Genomic DNA, 21,881 nt, shown 5'->3' with positions numbered 1-21,881 from the left:
CAGCGTCTAGAGTTTAATCCCACATTTATGCAATCTAAAATAATTCAAGGAAATGTGCGTTGCATCATAATATGCCTTGGCCAGATAAACCTCTTTTGTTATAGGTCCCTTTTTGGCCCCTCACAGCTCATAAAGAATGTGTACCTGCCACCTTTTGACAACTGTCAAGGCTTCCCTTTGAAAAAGGACTAATTCACCAAATACAACACTAAGTTTTATATGGACTAATTAAGCCTATGTTAATATAGGAACATACATCAGTACAATATTTCAAACTTAATTTTTCCATGATAATGAGTAAGCTGCTGTTGTTTTTTTCTGTCGATTTTTTTTTTTTTAGAAAACAATGTAATTTCTCGAGATCTCAAGAAAATGATGGGTCTAGTTTACATGTTGTTTTGTGTAACACAGAGAAGCATTTGGATGTCTATCTAATGAGCAAACTAATCTTCTCTTATTCTAATGTTAAATAGTATATTTTGATTACAGTTTTAATCTGAATAGTTGAGCACGAGTGAAATACTAAAGAATAAGGAGTATAAGTAAGGTACCCGAAAATGGAAACACTCAAATAAAATACAAGCCCCTCAAATTGTACAAAAGTTTGCTACTTGAGTAAATGTGCAGACTTTATTTCCACCAGAAATGGTCTGAACATACCCTCACATGGAAACCTTCAGTGTAATTTTAGACATCAAATATCTAATTAAAACAACTAATTATGTGCATGAATCATGTGAGAGCCTTATGACACAGTAAAAAATATTTAACAAATTAGGAACAAAGCAGAATTAGACTAAGATGTTAAAGTCATCAATTTGCAAAAAGCAGGAAGTTCAAATGATTAAATAAGAAATACATCTAAAGGATTATGTGACCAGAACAACACAATTGTAAAGTTAGTTTAATATAGAGACAATCAGATATAAAACTGGCTCTCTATGAATCAAAATTACATCTTTTAAACTGAAATGAACAGATTTAATGTTTCTGCAACTCAGGCCAAATGTTTCCGACCTTCCCGCCTTTTTGCTTACACAAGCTACCCGGCTGCTAGCAAGAGAAGGAAGAACAACAAGCTAACACCTTGCTAACATTGCTAAAGCTCACTAAATAAACACATTGAATAATGTAGTTGATGGTTTTGGCTTTGAACCATTTCTACAAGTTCCAACAACACTAAACTCATTTATTAACATACTGTATTCGATTTTATTTATACCAACTTAAAACAGGACCAGCTAGGTGTTTCCATTCCCTGCCTGTGTTAACATTAAGCTAACCAACTGTTCACAAAAGGAGGAGAAAAAAAACTAACACACTTTAAACATGACTAAAGCTCAATAAACACAATGAATCACAGATGGTTTTTTTAATCAAGCTAACACATTCCCCTTGTTCAGCTTTCGTGATTAGCTATGCCAGTTGGCTGTGGCACTAGCTTCACATTATAAAGAGATAAACACGACATCTTGAGAAACCATAAAAGGAAAACGACGTAAAATATGGATAATTGTCCGCTTAGGGTTTTCATTTGTTTGCTCTTCTTGAGATCAATTACACAGACAGAGTTGATATTAAACTTTTCGGACCTTCTCAAATGCATAAAACCAACATACATAATTCTGTTAAACCTGCAGCATTGTCAGAGTAACCTTTGCAGCTTCTGTACCTTTTGTTACATCTAGTTAACCTAGTACAGAAAGCATTGCAGGCCTTTATGAAGGATATACAATTGTGCAGCGTTGCATGACCTACATTCAGACGCTTCTCATTTACAGAGAGCAAAGAGACAAAAGGAGAGATGTGCAAATAGTTTATTGGCGGATTGACAGTTGAGAGGATTTAATGTATACACTGTGGCAGAAGAATAATTCGACAAGCATACAGTAGTAGATATATTCACAATTATTCTCTGGAGAAAGTTTTTTTTTGTTTGTTTTGCTTTTTTAAACACGAACAATCATCAACGTAAGAAAACATGGTTTGAAAAGTCGTCAACCCGGCGCACGCACGCTAAGAAAGAATAAATGAAAAGAACAGAGGTGTACATCTAAAATCCGCACACTCACACCACAAATGTCAAATCAGCACATGTACATGTCAGTAAACTAAGAATCATCTCTCCAAAAAGGCAATGTAATTAAATAAAAACATACTTGGTTCCACTATGAGATTAAAGGAATGTGTTTTCAGAGACATCTCAGCTTGGATTAGTGGTAAATGACTGTTGCTAGGTTTATTTTAACTTTTTTTTTTGGGTGGGGGGGTGCGGGTGGGGGGTGGCTGAATGAGGACAAAATGCAGGCAGGGGAGATAAATGATGATGCAAGGCGGACATTCCCGCCCCCCCCTGCTGTGACTGTGCTAAGACCACAAGAACACGACTCTTTTCTACAGCCTCTACCTGTCATGCAGGTGTCTCCTAAAAAGCGGTAGAAAACATCTGAGTCCGAACGGGCGAATGCGCTCGGACTGTTTTGAATACATTCCACATGTCAACGTCTAAAATAACAGTACTCTGATACAGAAAAAGATTGCATTGTTTAGGCAGATTTCACTACGATAATCAAGAAACGTCTTAGATATCTTTTTTTTCTTACTACTGCAATGCCGACCCTTAACACCAAGAACACCCATGAAAGCTTCAGTAGCATCATCTCGAACGAGAGCAGGCCTTTTCTCCGAAATATTTTTATGACATTCAAAAATACTACCTTTCACTGCTCTATTTGTGGAGAAGAATCTAGCCAAAGAAGCCCTTTCCAAAGACGTTTATTTTCAGCGCCGAGGAAGCAGCTACGACAGCCACACAAACACGAAGATGAAGAGCTGGAATACACACTTTTACGTCCTGTCCGAACTACAGCTCCTGCAGTGTTACATCGACACACAAGGCTCTATGGTCCAAGTAAACAAGGCATGGCAAAGGTTCACCGCTATTCAGTCATTTACAGGTGTATATGGTTCATTTCAACTGAATGTTGAAGCTAAAGTAAAGGCAAAGGCAGGAAAGCCATTCTTTCTAATTTTATGTTAAAGAAATGTATGCTAATTTTTTTATAGCAGATTTTTTGTGTGCGTAATTATTATTCATTTTGGTCCAAATAAATGATCCACCAATTTGGAAAAAACAATAAATCACACACAGAAAGGTTTTTCTTTGTCTTGACTTTACAGAATTCGATATAAAGCTAGACGCTGTAAAGGGTGAGCGATATGCAGGACATAATCTAAATATTCTTTTTTTACATCATATTTTCAAATAAATTCCTTCTTTTACATTTTTTTTTTTTTTAAATCCATAAACAAAAGTAGCTTCTCCCTGCGGTCCCCCCTCCCCTCCCTTCCCTCCCTCCCCTCAGTGCAGAGAGTTGACAGCTTTGTTCTGGCTGTCCTCGGCCATCTGCACCAGCTCGTTGACGGTGTGCAGCAGGCTGTAGCCGTGCTTCCTCAGCAGCCGCTGGTTGAGCCGCTGGTCTCCAAAGCCCATCTCCAGCAGCATCGCCATCATGGAAGGGTCCTGTCTGGTGGCTGGGTCGATGCCTCGCTACAGAGGAGGAAGAAAAACAACACGTAGGAGATAAATTGATGCTGTCAGGAGCTTTTAGCTAGACTGAAATTAATACTGATGCCTCTCTATGAGTTAGCAAAGTAAAACCAGACAGTCAGCCACAAGACTGATATGTAATGGATGATGTACAGTGAGCAGTTTCCTATCGCCTAATGGAAACCTGACACAGTGAACAGAGGCAGGCTAACTGGCTTCTGTTTAGCTGGAGGCTTCTGTGCAAACTGGAGAAGTAAGGCCGTATGAAATCCTGATGAGAATAAGAAATTAATCGAATCTAAAACTAATATTTGAAGGTGAAGAAGTTACATAATGTTGCTCCGATCCATCTATTTGAACTCTTGTCTCTGATGTTTTGTCTTTATTCTTTTAATGGGGGGTTACATGGTTGACGTATTTTGATTATATGCAGAAATAGCTGCGCTGAAGATCCACAAACTCAGTACTCAGTTTAACCCCGGCTGGATTCATTTGACAGCTGCGTGTGTTTTACAGGCGAGGGTATTAAGCCATGGAAACAGAACACGCTCCCACTTTATCACCTTATAAACTTGTTATGATGAAACGGTTACCTATTGAGACATCCAGCTGACGCAGCGACAAACTAGCACTCACTTGAACCCTAAGTCACTCTCCTGAGCGCTGTGTTGGTAACCACGGTAACTCCTAAGGGACAAATCTGACTGGATATGTTGTCCAAGAATTTGTATGATTTATTGGTTGCAGTTTGGAGAGGTGTAGCACAAAGGTTTATCAGTGTGTTTCGCTGGAAGCGGCTGCTTGTGTTTGTCTTGAAACGACATCATTGAGGCCAAGACAAAAACAGAAATAATAAGCTGAAAGATACTTTAAAGCTCTTTAGAGCGATGGAGGAATTGCAGAGTCAAATGAGTCAAAGTCCCTGCTGGCATTTCAACAGATACAGAAGATATTTGATGTTCTGTAAATGTAAAAATAACGAATGAAGTTCTGTTGATTTTCATTAGATGTTCTCCGTAAATGCCACAAAGTTTTGTTTTTTTCATCGTCTTTTTAAAGGGGAGAAACTGTTCGGGATGTTGACGAGTTCTTACAAATCAACTTTTACCTTTGACTGTGTGACATCAGTATAAACATGTTTGCAGTCCTAGATTTTGAGAAATAGAGGGTGTCTGTGTGACTTACCTGTATGGAACAGTTTGGTCCAGTGAAGAGGGCTTTATAAGCAGACGCTGCCACAGAAAGGGCCCCCTTGACGAATCCCTCTGTGATGCCTCCTTGGCCTCTTGCGTAAAAAGAAGGATGTGGTTACTTTGGGTCAGATCACAGAACTGCAGAGGACACTGTGTTCCACTTAAGGCTCGTTTGTACTCGTCGGAGATAATTACGAGAGGAGCGTCACAGGTTTTAGTATCCATACAGACAATTAAGTCAACTGATTAAAGCTATTCGAGGTGCCAATGTTGAAAACAGATCAATACTAAATGAATCAATAATGTCTTCACATAGTAAGCATGACAAGTTCTACTCTTTTGTTGTTGCACCTTGGCTGCAGAGCGTATCTGGGTCTGGGGTTATATGTCTCAAAGGCACTGGATGCTGAGCCTGCTGATCTCGACAGACCACCAGATGATACTGCAGAGCGAATAAAAGAAGGAAACACACACACACAGACACACACACACACACACACACACACACACAGAGACACACACACACACAATATTAAAGGAGGAACAGAGCATTTTTGCTGAAGCAATAAATCCTGAAAGCCTGAGCGTGTTCCCACAAAGGTCAAGATCTGTTTCCTCTATTTCAATGACAAAACTGCAAACTCCTGTCAACAAAGTGAGTGAGCAAGTCTGTTGTCTAACTCTATTAAATGACGCGGCTAGTTTATGTAAGTTCAGTTTGAGAACAGGCTGTTTCTGTGTCAGTAGCTTTAAATATGTAAATGAGCTGTGTCTGACCACGCCCCCTCTCTGGAAGGGCTCGGTGGCTCGGTGCTTTCGCACTCCATGTCTTATAACAGTGGAAAAGCAGACTCAGAGGGCAGAACAAACACCTAGCTGTGGGAGTGTCACCCACCTGGGGGAGGGGCTACTGCCCTTTGTGATGTCATAAAGGGAACATCTCCAAACGGCCTGTTTGAGCACCCATTTTCTAATAAAACAGAGCTGGACATGAAAGAACAGAGGTAGAGACGGGCAATTGAAAGGGGATGGATAATGATGCGTGTCAAGTGTGAGAGAAGCGAAGCTCGAGTTTCCTGGCTAACCTCGTGTTGCTTTATTAGTTTAGTGAATTAGTAAGATCCGGTTTTAAAAGTGTAAAACACCTATAACGGATGCTTAAAAAGGGAAAAATAAAAATCACCATTTAGGTGGACCCTCGGTTGGGTCGGTTCATATGGGTCACAGGCCGGAGGGCTGGGGTCCTCAGCCAGGTACAGTGCCTCAGACCTGAAACATACAGAAAAAAAAAAAATGAAAAAAAAAGAATGAAACCATAAATTGCGAAAACAAGATGATAAATGTTTTACGCTGTTAAGGAAGTTTCATTAAGCTTGATCAAAACACAACAAGGACTCAGGAGACTGATGACTGAGGCGGAAGTGGTTTGGATGGCGGTTTAAAGTCACATGACCATATAAGGCTATACTACATGCTACATAGTCTAAACTTATGTCTAATGGACTCACTCTCAGCTCTGCAACTCGTATGGAAAGAAAAGTTCTTCCTGTCTTACCTCGGTGAGTAGAGGGCGGGTGGGGGCAGCAGGGGGTCTGGCAGCACGGGTGGTGGTACGACTTCAGGGGTGAGCGTGGTGGCGTCGAGCGTTTGGGAGGCACACAGCATCTGGTTCACACTGCTGTGGATGGAAGGAGGGAGAATTGGAAGCCAGGTGTTCGCAGGTTCCTCATCTTCAGCCACCTCCATCTTCTCCTGCTTCTCTCTGAGCGGCGCAGCCTCGTTGGCGTCGGACTCTTCCTCTTTCTCCTCGTCCACGTCTGGATCCGCCGTGGTCACATCAGCATCATCATCATCAGCAGCAGCAGCAGCAGCCGTGGCGTCAGCAGTGTCTGGCTGCGACATGGCAGAGCTGTACATGGACTCACCCAGAGGCCGGCTGGTGTCGAAGCAGTCTGGGAGGACGATGATGTAATCGTCGCAAGAGGAGACCGAGGAGGTCTGGCTGCTGACCTGAGACACAGACGGAGAAGACGGTAAACAACTACAGGAACAACTCTCCACCTTAACTGATCAGAATGACACTTTTATGAAACTTTTTGAGGCTGCTGCAGCAATATAACATTTTGAATTCGAACACAGATGGATGAAAAGGAAACGAAGCTAAAGTCCCCTTTGTTACATGTTTTGGTTATTAGAATAAAACTTCACCTCCTCCCAGTCTTCTCCTTTGTTGCCGCCCTCCTCTCTCTCCTCTTCGGTGTCTCTCATGTCCTGCAGATCATCTAACACCATGACCTCCTCGTCCTCTCTGTCAGGAGGTGAGCCGATCGGTGCGTTTTCTTCCGCTGGTTTCAGGAACAGAAGCAAAAACACAAAATAAGTAAATGAGCAACTCAAACGTGCAAAGTTAGGCTGAATTTGTTGACGACCATCAAGTCACGACAGGGAAGTGAAAGCACTAAATGATGTGTGTTTTACAGACAGAAAGGAGAGGTTATAAAGACATTTTCAGAAAAATAGGAAAAGCTCGACTTGTCCGAGTCCTGGAAGGTGTCCTGACCTGGTCTCGTCTCCTCTTCCACGCTGATCAGGTTGAGTCCCGTGTTCGGAGGCAGAGCTGGACTCTCAAATCTGACAGCACAGATCTCCTCTTTTCCTTCTGGCGCTCTCTCTGCCTTCTCAACATCCACAGGCTTCTCAAAGGGAAAATTTGGACCACGAGAGACAACTGGAATTATAAGGAATAAATAAAAAACAAAGGACAGGGTCGTTTTTTAGAAAGCAATTTAAATACGAAGCGAACAAACAGCTCTTTAAGACTTTAAACTTTTATTAACTGGGTAGATTTTGAACTCACTGTTTGGTTTGAGGCTGCTGTGCTGGGATCTGCGCAGGGGTCTGTGATCGGGGGCTTCCTCTAAGGTGAGGGAGCGGATGACTGTCTCACAGAGGAACTGAGCTCCACTGATCTCCTCCTCCCGGTCCTCCTCCTGGGCCACAGGCTCCGGCTGCTGCCTCAGCTTCACTCCTGGTGAAAACACACACACACACACACACAAAGAGTTAGTATTAACATAAAGGCCTACATTACCCACAATTACTTGGGATGACTGACAGTTCTTAGTCAGGATTTCACCCTCACGAGATTCTCCACACAAATGAGTAACCATAGCAACATAACCCTAACACCTAGCCTTCGTCTTCTCTGGCTGCAAACTGCAAAAAAATAGTTAAATTGGAAAAAAGAAACATCTTGTATTAGCAGGAATCTCTAGTTGCTTCTCCTTCACTAACATCTTCCATACTACTGCTCCAAAATGATTCAGGAGGTTTTATTTCAGTGCACAATCATCTTACCGAAAAGTTTTCTGACCCCTGAGACCTCCGAGTCATCTTTGATCTGGGAGGCGACGGGCTTCTCGAACACTGGAGCATCATGGGGCAGCGGGGATATGCAGGGTGTCAAAGCTGCACGTCAGGATAGACAAACACCACCGAGGTTACACTCTTCAGATGTAAAGCAAAAAGAAGGAAGGAAGGAAGGAGCATATCCCGTCTTGCTTACCCACGGGGGTGTTGTTAGGAACCTTCTCCAACTCCTGCACGATATTTATATCCAGCAACTCAAACGACAGAAGATCCTACGAAAACAGAAGACACACGTGTGACTTCCTGCCGCCTTTCAACACTCAAACTGAAGCACGTTATTCTGCAGCTGATGGAGGAGTGTGTGCACCTGTGCAGTCAGCAGGTCGACCGATGGGAAGTACAAGTCCTCATGGCTCAGGTCAATAGCGAAGCCAGGACCAGGACTGTCCTGAGACTGGGCCTCCCTCCTCTTCTCTGCTGGCTTAACGTCCTCCTTCTGAAGCAAACACAGAGTCATCAAAGTGAGCACACAAAGCTAACTTTTGATATCAAAGTTACGAGCGTCACTTGTTGTTATTCCTCAATCTTAATCACAAACATCCCTGCTTACTTTTCTTTGATAACTAACCTGGCGCCCGGATGTTCACAGACTTATCCAGTCTAAACTCCACTGACTATTTGGAAGGGAAATGTGTTGAAGTTAAGGACTCGTATATTTCAGTTCAATAAATTCAAAATGTTAAGTTAAAGCATGACAAGTTAAAGCTGTGTGCTAAATATCCTGTCCAAACAAACAAAGTGAAATCTTATCTATGAAATGAACGTTAAAGTTTTGAAGGTAAAGCAGCATCAGTAGTGAAGACTCATTCGGATGTTCGTGTGGTTTGGCAACATTTGCTTTTGAAACCAGAGTTCATTTATTAATGACTTTAAATATGTTTACGTGTACTGTCCACTGGTTTTCCAAACTTGGCGTGCTGCTCCTTTAAGAGGTCATGAGACGATCCGCGGAGGAGAAAAGACGCTCCGACATAGAAATATCACTTTTTGTGAACTCTTACAAACTTGTGTATCTTTGACCCTCAAACATCAGGTCCACACCAGGGTGCTGTTTCCTGTTTACATTTTAAATGCCACATGTCACAGTAGGCCTTCTGTTTTATGTCATTCAGTTTCCTTTCACTTATGTGTGTGTGAAAATGTGTATTTTGTCTTAATGTTAATTGATAACAAGAAAATTAATGCCACGTTTGGAGTCAAAATCCTGGCTGGTAGAACAACAACAGGCTCACACTGTTGATTTTAATCTTAAAATTTAAAACAAGATATTGTCTTTCATCAACTCATCCTATGTTTATTTTTATTTTTTCAATCTTAATCTGTCGTCATTCAAGCTCAAACAATGTAGCAAATAAAAGCTGTTCATATTTCCCTCGAATAAAGTGGAAGAGTGAAAATCAAGATCATAAAAATGATCAAATCAAATGAGGACTTGAGTTCTGCATCCCAAATAAAACCATCAAACAGGTGTTAAGCAGATGTTTTCAGTGCGGGGATTCAGTAGATTTCAGACTTGCCGGTCGTTTGCTCTGATGAGCGAGTGTGCTGCGGCCGTCGCCGGGTTCGACCACGATGCTGCACCAGACACGCGGGCCGAACTGACACCCGCAGTGCGCCAGCCTCCAGTGGGAGGTGTACGTCCCCTCCATCACAGGAGCCACAAAGGCCACACTGACCACTCCCACCTGTCCGGGCAGCAACAGGGGGACCGGCACCTCCCTCCTCTCCTCTGACGCCAGGCCGAGGTTCCCCCACATGAACACTAGCTGGGTGCACGTACACACATACACAGAACACAAAATAGGAATACACATGCGAAAAGGCACAAAGACAAAAGCATGCAACCAGAAAAAAAAAAAAAAAACAACACACACACTCAAGTGAAGGAAAAAGGCTTTCACTCACTCACACACATTCGAACAAGGACGAAGACTCGAGAACTTAAAACGAGGACACAGATTCAAATGAATCAAATCATAAAAATCTCAGACAGAAGGGGCATTAGTGGTATTAGGCTGGATGAGAAATCTTAGCAGGTGTTAGAAAATCAGAAGTAGGGAATGAGCTGAGTGGGGGCTCAGAGTGGAAGTAAAGCAGGAGGAGGGGGTGGGGGGGGGGCAAAGAGAGAGTGGGGCCTGCCCTCTCGACGGGTGGGAGGGGTACCTTGGTCTCTGAGGTCCAGCTGATAGTGCCCGAGTTCCTCATCTTCCAGTATTTGATGAACTTGGTTCCAGGCTCCAGACGGGTGCCATCCGGCAGATTTTCATCCAGAAACAACGCGGCCATAGTTGGCACCAAGGACGTGTGCGAGACCCCAGGACCCCTAGTTTCAAGTGTACAGAGCATTGTTGAAAATAGCCCTGGTTTCTTAAAACACCCATCTCTTTTGTTCTCTACGAATCAAAAAAGCAGGACCCCCAGATTTTTTTTTTTTTTCAGCTCAAAAGCAACTTTTCTTAGAAAATCTATGAAGCAGCAGCAGCAGTTTTCACATTGAGGTAGTTCCAACATTTTCCACCACCCCAGAGCAGCCAGCGATACACTCATACATACTAGATTACAAAGATGGCATATTTTGATTTCTTTTCTTGAAAAAAAAAAAAAAAAAAAGATTTTATTGCATCCATGCTGGGTTTCGAGGTACCCAGCACTGGCGGACGCCCCTTCCGAGATGGCGCTTACTCTGGACTGGAGGCCTGGGGGTCAGGGACCGGGGCAGGGATGGGACCTTGGGCTGGGGCAGGACCTGAGGCTGTTTCTGAGGCAGCAGGGGGGGGCAGAGCCGGGACCTGGGTGGACGCGGAGGCCGTGTTTGTCAGGTTGGCTCTGCCTGAGGTAGAGGGCCCGCTCCACTGCAGCCCCCTCTTCTCCAGTCTCAGTTTCTTCTTGATTTCCTTCACTTCAGCTCTGAGCTGCCTCCTTTCAGCTTTGAGGCGCTGTCGTTCGGCCTTGCGCACTGTCCTGTCTCCTCGCCTTGGGAACCTGGTTTGAAATGTCATCAGGAACACCTATTTGTTGACTATCAAATGTTTATTTGCCAAGAACAAAACACACATCCACACAATTCATGAATGACAGTTAGGTAGCTGCTAAAACACTATTTAAGTCCTGCCTTGCATCTACTCTTATTTACGTTTTCCTCCATTAATACAGACGAAGAGACAACACAGAAGAAGCTCTAACACTGGAGTAAGTAAAAATGTCTTTTCGCTTCAAGAAGTGGGGAGTTTATCCTCAGCCTTGGGGGAGGGGGTTTACCTCAACTCTCCCGACATGCCATGCTCGGGGATGGAGAGAGGAGTCTTGGTTCTCACAAGGTTGTGGCTGGGGTCATGGCTATGTCTGCACATCTCACACAGGATGCAGGACGGGCACACACTGGCGGGAAAAAGAAAAAAAAAAAAAAAAGAGGAGAAAACGCAATGACAGCATGTCACAGACATTTCAAGAATGAAAAAAAAAAAAAAAAAAAAGTCAGCAGGGTTTTTTAGGCTCCAGTTCCGTTTCCATGCCTACCTGCACTTATAGGCCCCTTCAGAGGTGAGTTTGTGGCAGCTGCTGCAGTTTGGGGTGTAGCCAAGGGATCCATTGGAGGTGGAGGGGCCTGGTCTGGGCCCAATGGGACCTCCAATAGCACCGGCAGCCTCGAGGGGCCCGTCAGAGGCTTTGTGTGTGCAACACTGGCCAGAAAAGTCGTTGCACATCCTTTCCACCACCTCTTTCACGACTTCATCTTTAAACTGTGAACAAAAAAAGGGATTGTTTGTGTGAGAACAAGGGAACCTAAAATTGTGAGGACATCTTCGGTCTGTTGACATCGTACCTTCTCCATGTAAGAGCGGAACCACATGGGAGGAGGCTCGTCTTCTGGTTTGTTCCCCTTGTTGTCCTTCACCGTCACCTGCATCCAAAAGACATCACAACAACAGTCGTGCAGACGGTGTGAGATTGTTGCACGCTACTGATTTTATAATGAAGGTGTGTTTGTGCTCAGCCGAGCTGTGGGCCACTGGATCATTCTCTGATCATTTGTTTTCTATGTCGGATGAAGACAGATTTCATAAAGTGCTTCAGCTCGCTCGATTTCTGATTGATGCCTTCAAACGGCGCAGGACGACACTTTATGTAAGCTTCATCGCAGTCAGAGTCGGAGCTTGATGAGTGTTGAATGTGTTTTGTGTTCATATTTGGCCTGTCACTTTTTGACGTGTACTGCATGTACAGTGCATCTTATTCTCTTCTTTCATTGAGAAGAGCTCCTGTTTGTTATGTTTGTCAGTGTCTTGTACGCCCATGTGGGCCGGCCCCCCCTGGGGTGTAAGACACATTGAAAAAAATTATTTATTAAAATAAAGTGTATAATTCTATTTAGAACTGAAACTGAAGAAGTTGCTTTTATTCTCTACATTTTTATTTATTTATATATATTTTTTAGGGTTAGGGTTTTTGTGAGGAGTTCCCTGAGAACGAAACACCATAGCGACTTTTTTCATGTCTGCGTTTAGAGGAACTGCCATGGTTCCTTTAAAGGGGGTTCTAGGAACTAAAATATTTCTCAGTTCACGCGGTCCAGAAAAAAAAAAAAAAACGGTTCCAACTATTCCAAGAATTATGAAAAAGTTCCTGAGGTCCAAAAACACCTCTTGTCTCAGTCAGCTTTGTACATATTAATATTTGTACATAGAGAACTATGAGCGACAAATCTGATTCTCTAAAATGTTTTCCCGGGCACTGAATCAACAAGGACATTTGTAGTTATTATTTTTGGAGAAGGGACTCTGTTTAGGATTTATTTCTTCGTGTAATTTAGATTTGAGTACATCTATGTGGAATACCCTCGGCTGGTTCTGGGATCTTTCGATAGTTACAGAAAATAAATAGCCCACAGACAGATCTGCTAAGTGATTAGTCACCCTCTAAACAAATAAAGCGCTGAGTCATGCCCCTGACACTAACTTTAATATTGGATTTCCAGATGATTTAAATGATTTAAACACAAAGCGAACTTTTGTTCACCCTGCAGGCTTCAAGCTGCATAAACCCAGTTTGATATACGATGCATAAATATAGAAGTATTGTGATCTGACCCAGAGATAAATAACAGCTGCTCACATGTACACAGACAGTTTGAATCTGTGGGTTAATTTAAATGTATACGAGATAATGTGAATTCAGCACGTTTGACAAAGAGTGAGAAAAAGGAAGGTGGTGTTTGGGAGAGGAGGATTGTCCTTACAGCCTCTCGCTCTGGAGTGACCTGGGTGCCCTTGTCCACTGTTTTGACCCTGGATGGATACGGAGGAGCAGGTCGGAGGTCTCCTTTCAGCTCCTTCACCTCCGTCTTCAGAGGACCTCCACACGCCTGCCCCTTCATCTTGTACACGTTCATGTGCAACTGGTTCCCCTGCTTCTCTGCACTCTGTATACACGTACACACGTACACACGTACACACACACACACTCAGAAAACATGTCCTCTGTGGCGTTTTCATAACGGTGACTGTGTGAATGCTGCTACACTGGAACAGTCACATGTTTGTGTTGTCATTGTTTTTCAGTCCAGTCATGCGGGACAACGCCTCTGTTATAGCGCTCTCTGTTGTTAGCATGAACTAGCCCACACTTTTTTAACCAAGTCTCAATCTGTAACCTTGAATATAACCTTGACTAAAATGTGGTTAGAGAGGTTTGCAGATCTTTGTTGTGAACATTCATCTCCATTAAGCAGTAAATAATCAGATCTAAAACTGGCACTATTTTTCCCACTACAGCTCTCACATTTGATCACATATCTTAACAGGTTGTTTCTTAATTACTTAATTACTACATTTCTTGACTTCATTAAACTTCTTCTGCGATGTTTAGTCTCCCAACACCTGGATGAGTTCGCATCACCATGACTTTTCCAATATGCTATTGAAACAAAACCTCTCCTCCTTATTACTCAATAACAACAAATGCCTTGTTACCTTGATGGCTTCCTCATATTCATCTGAAATCAAACAGACAAACAAATAAAGAAATTAGTTAGTTATTTGCTCGTTCAGCATCATTTCTGAGTTTTGCTTTTAAGGGTTATAAAGCTTATTTCAATCCTGAACCAACACATTTGTCTTAGCGTCTATTTTATGTCAAATAAACCACAATAAATAAGTTATAATAAGTCTTGAGTACTGTAGTAACAATTTTAAAAAAACGTGATTTTCTCACCTTGACTGTTGATGCAAATCTGAAAAAGAGTAAAACAGATACAAATGAGTGAATTATCTGACACACACAGCCAATCAACACATCACCACAACCCTTTGTAAAGAATGTAAACAGCACTAACCTCTTCGTTTTCCTCATCAAAGTACTTGACCTGGAAGTGGTTGATCCCAAATGATGCTTTTATCTGAAATACGATTTAAATATTAAAACTGAATATTTTTATTAAATCCAGAGCTGTTTGTGTCCCATAATCACACGTAATGTATAAACATCAATAATCAACCTCTACAGTGCAACTGTGCAAAGACTTTAAAGCAAACACAGCCTATCCTTTTTTTTTTTACTTTTAATAATTAGTAATGAACATGTTATTAATTCTGCACATATTCTACCGGCTGTCCTTCAGGTTCTGATTGTTTACGTGCCTAGGCCATGTCTGGGCCTGCTTTCCACCAAACTGCGCCAGCATTTAGCCAAGCACGCATTGCTAACAGCTCACCCAAGCCTCCACGGATTCCCACTCCAATTTGTCCAAATCCTGCGCCAGGAATCTCTTCACATTCCCCCGAAAATTCACTTTAATGGTAACAGGCAGCCCCATGTCAGCCGTTCACGACCACACGACGGCTATCATTTGCGTTGACGCCGGCCTATTTGATCCCCCTGTTGCCCTCGACTGTCTTCTCTTGTTTACATCGTCAGCTGCGTCGAGGAAGAAAAAAAATATAATAATATGGTGACGTCCACGCGCATGCGCAGTCTCCAAAGGCATCCGCTTCCGTCCGTCCGTTTTTTTTATTTCAGACTCTTTTTTTTTTTAATTTTGCGAATTTACAGACAAGAAAAAATACATACCCATAGACATTCTTACATACAGACATAAAACAAAAAATAAAACAATACATAGCTACTTATAGACATTCTTACATACAGACATAAAACAAAAAATAAAACAATACATAGCTACTTATAGACATTCTTACATACAGACATAAAACAAAACAAAATATAACAATACAGCAAACAACAAGGGAACAACCAGAAACAAAAAAAAGGAAATTATTTCACAGATCAATTCCACTAAATGTCTCCATGATAGTTTATGTTTTGCCAGCCTTGTTATCTTTGATTGAGGCAGCATAACAGAGAATTTCTTTTCTAAAAAATGTTTGGATTATTTTAGGCCCATTTGTTTGTCATGAAGATAAAATTTCCCTCAAGCTCAAAATCCACTCACAAAAGAACACCAAAAAAAAAATCTTTTTCGATAATCTAGTCACCAAAATACCGAAATAAATTACAAAATGTGTTTTTTGTTTTTTCCCTGGAAACTAATCTTTCGTACGTGCGCGTGCCCTTGCACGTGTGCGCGTGCCCCGAGCCGTCGCGCTCCAATCAACGTCATCATCGCGCTCACAACAAGTGTGGCTGACAAGTGAAAAAGCCACACGCTTCACAAGTGAATTGAATGCTGTTGGCACAATCTTCGCCTATTTGATCCCGTAAGATGTCTTCACTCCTCAAGGTGGACAATGAAATCAAGACCAAGGTGCACTTTAACTTCTTCTCTTTTTTAACAAACCGCCGTTAACGGTTAATCGGCGTGTTGTTGTTGCCATTTGATAGCTAAGACAGTTAGCCACGTTTTTTATGTAGCATGATGTGATCAGGCTAATAGCGGCTAACCGGCTTGTTTCCCGCCTGCTACATTACACCTGTCGGACGTTTACACACTCAGGTAGTGTGTCATACTGATGCTGAAATGAAACTACCACAACAACGTGTGCTTCAGTATTAAACGTAGAAGATCACATGCACTGAAAAAAAAGGCCTGAGCTAACATGTTAGCACAGTCAAACCTGCGTCATATTACCCTATTTAAAGAATAACCTTTCAGCTGATCAAATGATCAATAGAGATCATTGATCTGGTGAAGGTGCATTTAATCAGCATGGGGCATCTTTGTGGAGTGAAGTAGCTGCTGATCTGAGGTGCATAGAAACTTTAAGTTCTTTTAAAAAGTGCTTTTCTCTCCTGCCTTTGGTTGCTAGTTTATCTCTGTTTTGTTTTATTTATTATTTTTAATGAGTTTGTCTGCTGTAAAATACATGAAGTGTATGTTTGAATGAAATGTGCAACACAGATAAAATTGAACTGAATTGAGACAACCTACTTGGCTTCAGCTTCTTTAACCTCATTCAAAGGGATGGTTTGCTTTTGTAAATTATTTATCTGTGTTTTGTTATTATTGCACAGTTTTAATTTGTTTACTTGTCGTCATATAGGGGGGCCTCCTAAATCTTGTTTCAGGTTTATTATATACAGAGGGTGGGGAGGGACAGACAGAGGTTGTTTATTGTAACTAATGTCTTGTGTCCTGCATGTCTTGTATACTGCTACTGGATGCTTTGACTTTCCCTCGGAATCAATCAAATCTATCTTAACGTTTGTCTTTTTTTTTTTTTTTTTTGCAGGTTGATGCTTTTAGGGAACGAATCACTTCAGAAGTAAGTATTGGATGTCACGTGTAGGGAAATGTTTTGTGATCAACACTTAAAGCTGTTTTTAAAAAGAATAATGAATAAGTCATTTTGTTTTTGTTTTTTCAGGCAGAGAACCTAGTTGCTAGTTTTTTCCCAAAGAAGTTACTGGAACTTGATCACTTCCTTAAGGTCAGTTGTGTGTGTGTGTGTGTGTGTGTGTGTGTGTGTGTGTGTGTGTGTGTGTGTGTGTGTGTGTGTGTGTGTACTACATTGCGTGCACAAGAAAATCAAAAGACGAGCGAGCTGACCCGATCCTCCACTTGGTGTCAATCATACACTTTTATTATTTATTTAGTAGTGTGGAGTTTTTGAAAAGGCTCAATCAATATCAATAGTTTGGAGATTTTCCATAGTTGATTTAAAGCCTTAAAATCTGTTATTGCGATGATCAATACTGAAGAAAAAAAAAGCTTCTTCAGATCTTCATCTTTTAATTAGAAGACGGAGACGACTGCTTCATGCCGGCCTTACACCAAACATTAATAGTGATTTGGAAGTCACAGACACATTTTTATAGTTTGATTAAAATCAGGAGAGTTTTGCTTGAATTCGTGTACGCTCCTATAGTGTCAGTGTTATCGTGTATGTTTTTAATTCACAGAGAATATTTATTTTGTCAGGATCCAATCATAAACATCTGTGACCTGAAGGAGATCCACTCTGACATCAACCTCACGGTGCCAGACCCCATCCTGCTCCCAAACCTGCATGACGGACTGGAAGCGGTGAGAGGGTTACATGAAATCCACAAGATTTGATTTAAAAAAAAAAAAAAAAAAAATACTACTGTGTGGAGAGGAGATGTGAGCGTCTGCTGTTTTATCTTTTACAGCAAAATGCAAAGAAGAGGAAGCTGGAGGACGGAGGGGAGGACATGGGTGAGTACAAAAATGTCAAGTAGGTCAACAAATCGTCGCCATTTTTTTTCAAAACGGCAAAAAAGGATCATTAAGAAAAATCCAGTGAAATATTTTTTTTTAATGCTTGTTGAACAAAAGTCAATAATAATGACGGAATAAAATGTGCATATAGTGCTGAGGACGTTTTACATGGAGGGACCAAACACTGATTAAACTACCTTCAGGTTTGAAGTGTCTGTAGACATTCCCTTTGTTTATTTTTCTTTCTTCCTGTGTTTCCAGTCACCGGCACCAAGGTCTTCGTCATGCCCGGTGGGATGATGAAGAGCAATGGGAATCTTGTGGATCTCATTGAAAAGGTCAAACCAGAGATCAGGACACTCATAGAGAAATGTAACACGGTAAGTCGTTGCTCTTCTCGTCATTATTGCGTTAAATAAGAATTTGGGGGGTGTCAGGCGTTACGTATTTTCACAAGAAGAATATTGTGTGAATGCTCAACTTCCCGCTCTCCTTCTAATCTGCAGGTCAAAATGTGGGTTCAGCTGCTCATCCCAAGGATAGAGGATGGCAACAACTTTGGAGTGTCCATCCAGGAGGAGACGGTAGCTGAGCTCAGAACAGTGGAAGGGGAGGCGGCATCCTACCTCGATCAGATTTCAAGGTTCCTAGACATCCTCGTCATAATTTACTTGGAGCTGCTTGTTTCTTTACTTGTCATTTACACGATTGGTTCTGCCTTTCTTTTCTTGTAGATACTACATCACAAGGGCAAAGCTGGTTTCTAAAATAGCTAAATATCCACACGTGGTAAGTGAATATAACGCAGCATTTCAAACTGTGTATTTTCACTGTGATGTTTGAAGTCTGAAAGTTTGGGTTTTGTGACATTAGAACTGGAAACCACAGTGACCTCTGGTGGCTTGAAAAGCGTACAGCAGTCGCTCCGTTGAAGCTGAAGTCTTTTAAACAAATGAACAGATAAAAAAATAAATAAAAATGTACTGTTAGTGCAAATTTTTGGTTCATTAAGAATTTTTTTCCCCGCTCAAACTGCTTCAGTGAAAATCCGCCCTGTGTTTCCTCACTTCAAAGCTGTTAATGTGAGTCAGCAACAGTAGGAAACGTCTGATTAGAAGCAGCTAATAACAGCTCTGATAACAGCAGAGGGGCCAGTGAAGGCTCGGTGAGCGTGACAACGATTTAAGGCGGATTTTACCACTGACAGTAAAAACGACTTTGGAGAGAATTTTAACACACAAATTGGCTTTTACTGAATTATATCAACCAATTAAACTTTATGTATGAAGCACCTTTTAGACAAATTCAGCTGCAGTTTAAAGAGTTTTACAAAGCAGTGCAAGAATGATGGGGTTACATTCAAAGAACAGTATTGTAATTTCGGACTGGAAATTGGCAAGAAAAAAAGGGACTTTGTTGATCGGTGTGATCGTATGGTGTGCTAATTTATTCAAGCAATAATGCAAATAAATGTAACATGTATTTTTCTCATAGGAGGACTATCGGCGTACAGTAACCGAGATTGATGAGAAGGAATACATCAGTCTGAAGATCATAGTTTCTGAGCTTCGAAATCAATACGTATGTCACGATCTCTGTTTGTCTTCACCTCCTCGTGTCGTTTATTTAAAGGAAATGCTCTCTCCTGTCTTCATTTGACACGGCTGTGTTTATCTACTGTGAAGGTCACGCTACACGACATGATCCTGAAGAACATCGAGAAGATCAAGAAGCCTCGAAGCAGTAATGCCGATGCGTTATACTGATGTTCAATCCAGCCATCTCAAGTCTCCACCTCCCATTTCCAGCCCTCGTTCCTCGTCGCCACGCCATGTCGAGCTACAGACGCCCGGCCCCGGTCCACTGGACTACATCGAGACATTCACACATTTCAGTACAATCAACCCGGCCCAGTACAGAAACATAGCTTCCATAAATGGACACGACGCACACGTTTTTCTTTTAATTGTAAAATATTTGTCTTGTTTTAAATCCTTTGAAGACATAAATATTCTCTCAGAAAGTGGAGAAATAGTTCACAGACAACATGAAGCGCTATGTATTTTTTAATTTTAATTAAACATTTTGTCCTCATATCTTTGTGTTACGGCCTCATTCATAGCTCTGAAGTGGTTTCTTTCATTACTCACTGAATAAAACTCTTGATTTATTTTTCTTTCAATTTTAGTTTTTAAATTTTATAGTGCTCGGATGTTTTGTTTTTTAGTTTTAGAAAAAAACATTGAAGTTAACAAAAACAGATTTGACACACACAATAACAATAAAAAAAAAAAGGAAGAGATTAATGCTGACGGTGTATCAGCCATCCCTACTTGTTTTGGGTTTACGGATTTTAAAGGATGTTATGATGTCCATTTTGACAGCATGGTGTACTGAGAAACAGCAACTCGAACCGTAGAAGAATTATGAAGCTTTGTTTCCTCTTGACCTGCAGGTGTCAGTATGGCCTGCACCCAACTATATACCTATACATCAGCACCTAGGCTGTAATGAGAGGAAATACACATGATGCTGTTTTGTTGCATCATGTGTATTAAGAATGTATTCTTTTATAATACGGATATGATATAAAGTTTATTTAGATAATCTCTTAAGAGCAGACTTCACAAAGTGCTTCACATTAAATGACAAAAATACATAAGAACAGAATCAATGCAACTGAACAAATGGTTCTTCAACAACGTCCACAGCTCTAAAGTTTCAGGAGCAACAACTTGAAAAGTCTCCACAGTTTCCTTCAGTTTCAAGTGTTGTGCAGTAGAGAGCTAAATGCTTTTTGAGCTTCTGACCCTTTTGAACCATTCTGGCTGTTTAGCTTTTCAGCCCAAACCATCTACTCTGCCATGCACGACTTCACAAATAGAAAATGCAGGAACTTCAGCAGTAGGGCTAAATCTACTTCTTTGAAAAAATTGGAAATACTGTTCTATTACTGCTATTCAGGCCCGCCTACAGAAATGGCCTGGGCCCCTGAAAGGCAGGGGAACGGGCACTCTGCAGAGGTCATTTAACATCAATAAATGCCTGTTGGAAGTCTGGATCTGACTGAATAACATTTTTTAAAAAAGGGAACAATGCATGAAATGTGTATTTTATTTGTTTGAGAAATTATTACAATGATTATGTAGGCTCATGCAGTAAGGCCCACAGAAAGCGTTCGCTCTTTTCCTCCCTTATGTACAGCCCTGCTGCTATCTGCTGAGGCTGGTGTTTTCACCGACCAAAACAATTCAACCTATGAGAAAAACAACCAATCTGAGCTGGCTCCTGCATTTAAGGTGAGTCATTTTTCAGTGGTTGCTCCCTCCGTCTGTCTTACACACCCATAATGCCAGGGCAGCTCATATAGACCAGCAGCAATATAGATATACGGTGTTATGGGATAAGCAGCGTAAAATGAGGTCCCCTGAGATAAGATACACGAAAAGGAGAGTTGCAACCATTATGTCATCCAAAGGGGGTTTCACGTTTTCTGTTTCACCTTTACCGTGTCAGTAAATGTTGACCAAGTTTTCATTTATAGAGTAATATGAAAATATGTCAAAGTACAGGAACTTCTTTTATTTAAATTTAATGAAACATAATCTTGTAAAAATAGCAATCAGGATCACACATCAATGCATAATTATTTTTCTTCTGTCAGTAGTTTCTGGTGATTGCACACAGCTACATTACATAAAAGGTATGTAAGACTATTTAATTGGCTGGGTTGCAGAGGTGTGTCTGTTCCTGCAATCCTGCTGATCTCAGTCCCACATACTGTACCTGGCCCTGTGATATTTCACTGAGCAATGTACTATGTATGGAGGTTAAAGGAGCACGCGTGTTGTCTGCAACACTTTCTGCCCCTTGACCCTCCGTGTCTCTTTTGAAATGCTTGTGACAATGGTGAAAGGTAGTGTCACTATGTCGGACTGCCGAGTGAAGGGAGCATGCTTGGGTTAATATTTAATGTGTGTTCCAACTGGGGAATTAATCAGTCTGAGACATTCTGAGAAACCCGATAGCGGGGTACGTCACTTTTAAAATAAAAACAAGTCCTTGGGGGACATAA

At 41.4% G+C, this 21,881-nt stretch overlaps 2 protein-coding genes across 3 annotated transcripts; one reads left to right on the top strand and one right to left on the bottom strand.

Annotated features, from left to right (window-relative positions):
• Positions 1-1,803: 1,803 nt before the first annotated feature.
• nbr1a (NBR1 autophagy cargo receptor a) lies at positions 1,804-15,112 on the bottom strand. 2 transcript variants are annotated; one of them, XM_079372046.1, is made up of 22 exons: positions 14,882-15,112; positions 14,504-14,566; positions 14,383-14,401; positions 14,142-14,164; positions 13,409-13,591; positions 11,996-12,073; positions 11,689-11,912; positions 11,431-11,550; positions 10,855-11,154; positions 10,336-10,495; positions 9,690-9,938; positions 8,480-8,608; positions 8,309-8,384; positions 8,101-8,211; positions 7,601-7,771; positions 7,304-7,471; positions 6,952-7,088; positions 6,299-6,753; positions 5,927-6,012; positions 5,095-5,185; positions 4,736-4,835; positions 1,804-3,550 (listed from the first exon to the last, which is right to left on the bottom strand). In XM_079372046.1, exons 1-22 carry the CDS (start codon positions 14,981-14,983, stop codon positions 3,362-3,364), a joined length of 3,234 nt encoding a protein of 1,077 aa, XP_079228172.1. In that variant the 5' UTR covers positions 14,984-15,112; the 3' UTR covers positions 1,804-3,361. The 2 variants fall into 2 exon arrangements, with proteins under 2 accessions (XP_079228172.1, XP_079228173.1); XM_079372047.1 differs by lacking the exon at positions 5,095-5,185 and having other exon boundaries at positions 4,736-4,833.
• A 647-nt stretch (positions 15,113-15,759) lies between these two features.
• On the top strand, positions 15,760-19,902 carry psme3 (proteasome activator subunit 3). Its single transcript, XM_079334417.1, has 10 exons — positions 15,760-15,931; positions 16,857-16,889; positions 16,992-17,054; positions 17,546-17,650; positions 17,758-17,803; positions 18,068-18,186; positions 18,313-18,449; positions 18,541-18,595; positions 19,301-19,387; positions 19,492-19,902. Exons 1-10 carry the CDS (start codon positions 15,890-15,892, stop codon positions 19,570-19,572), a joined length of 768 nt encoding a protein of 255 aa, XP_079190543.1. The 5' UTR covers positions 15,760-15,889; the 3' UTR covers positions 19,573-19,902.
• Positions 19,903-21,881: the final 1,979 nt, after the last annotated feature.

The sequence above is a fragment of the Symphodus melops genome, assembly GCF_947650265.1.
Source record: "Symphodus melops genome assembly, chromosome: 21".
In the NCBI taxonomy this organism is placed as follows: domain Eukaryota; kingdom Metazoa; phylum Chordata; class Actinopteri; order Labriformes; family Labridae; genus Symphodus; species Symphodus melops.
The sequence above is the reverse complement of the archived record's forward strand: the minus strand, read 5'-3'. Positions and strand labels throughout refer to the sequence as shown.

Coding starts and splice junctions, on each gene's coding strand:
- nbr1a (XM_079372046.1), bottom strand. CDS start 14,983: ATGGGGCTGCCTGTTACCATTAAAGTGAATTTTCGGGGGAATGTGAAG. Junction 10,496..10,854: donor CCCCAGGCCTCCAGTCCAGA/GTAAGCGCCATC, acceptor ACTTGAAACTAG/GGGTCCTGGGGTCTCGCACA. Junction 4,836..5,094: donor AGATACGCTCTGCAGCCAAG/GTGCAACAACAA, acceptor TTTTTACGCAAG/AGGCCAAGGAGGCATCACAG.
- psme3 (XM_079334417.1), top strand. CDS start 15,890: ATGTCTTCACTCCTCAAGGTGGACAATGAAATCAAGACCAAG. Junction 15,932..16,856: donor ACAATGAAATCAAGACCAAG/GTGCACTTTAAC, acceptor TTTTTTTTGCAG/GTTGATGCTTTTAGGGAACG. Junction 18,450..18,540: donor TACCTCGATCAGATTTCAAG/GTTCCTAGACAT, acceptor CTTTTCTTGTAG/ATACTACATCACAAGGGCAA.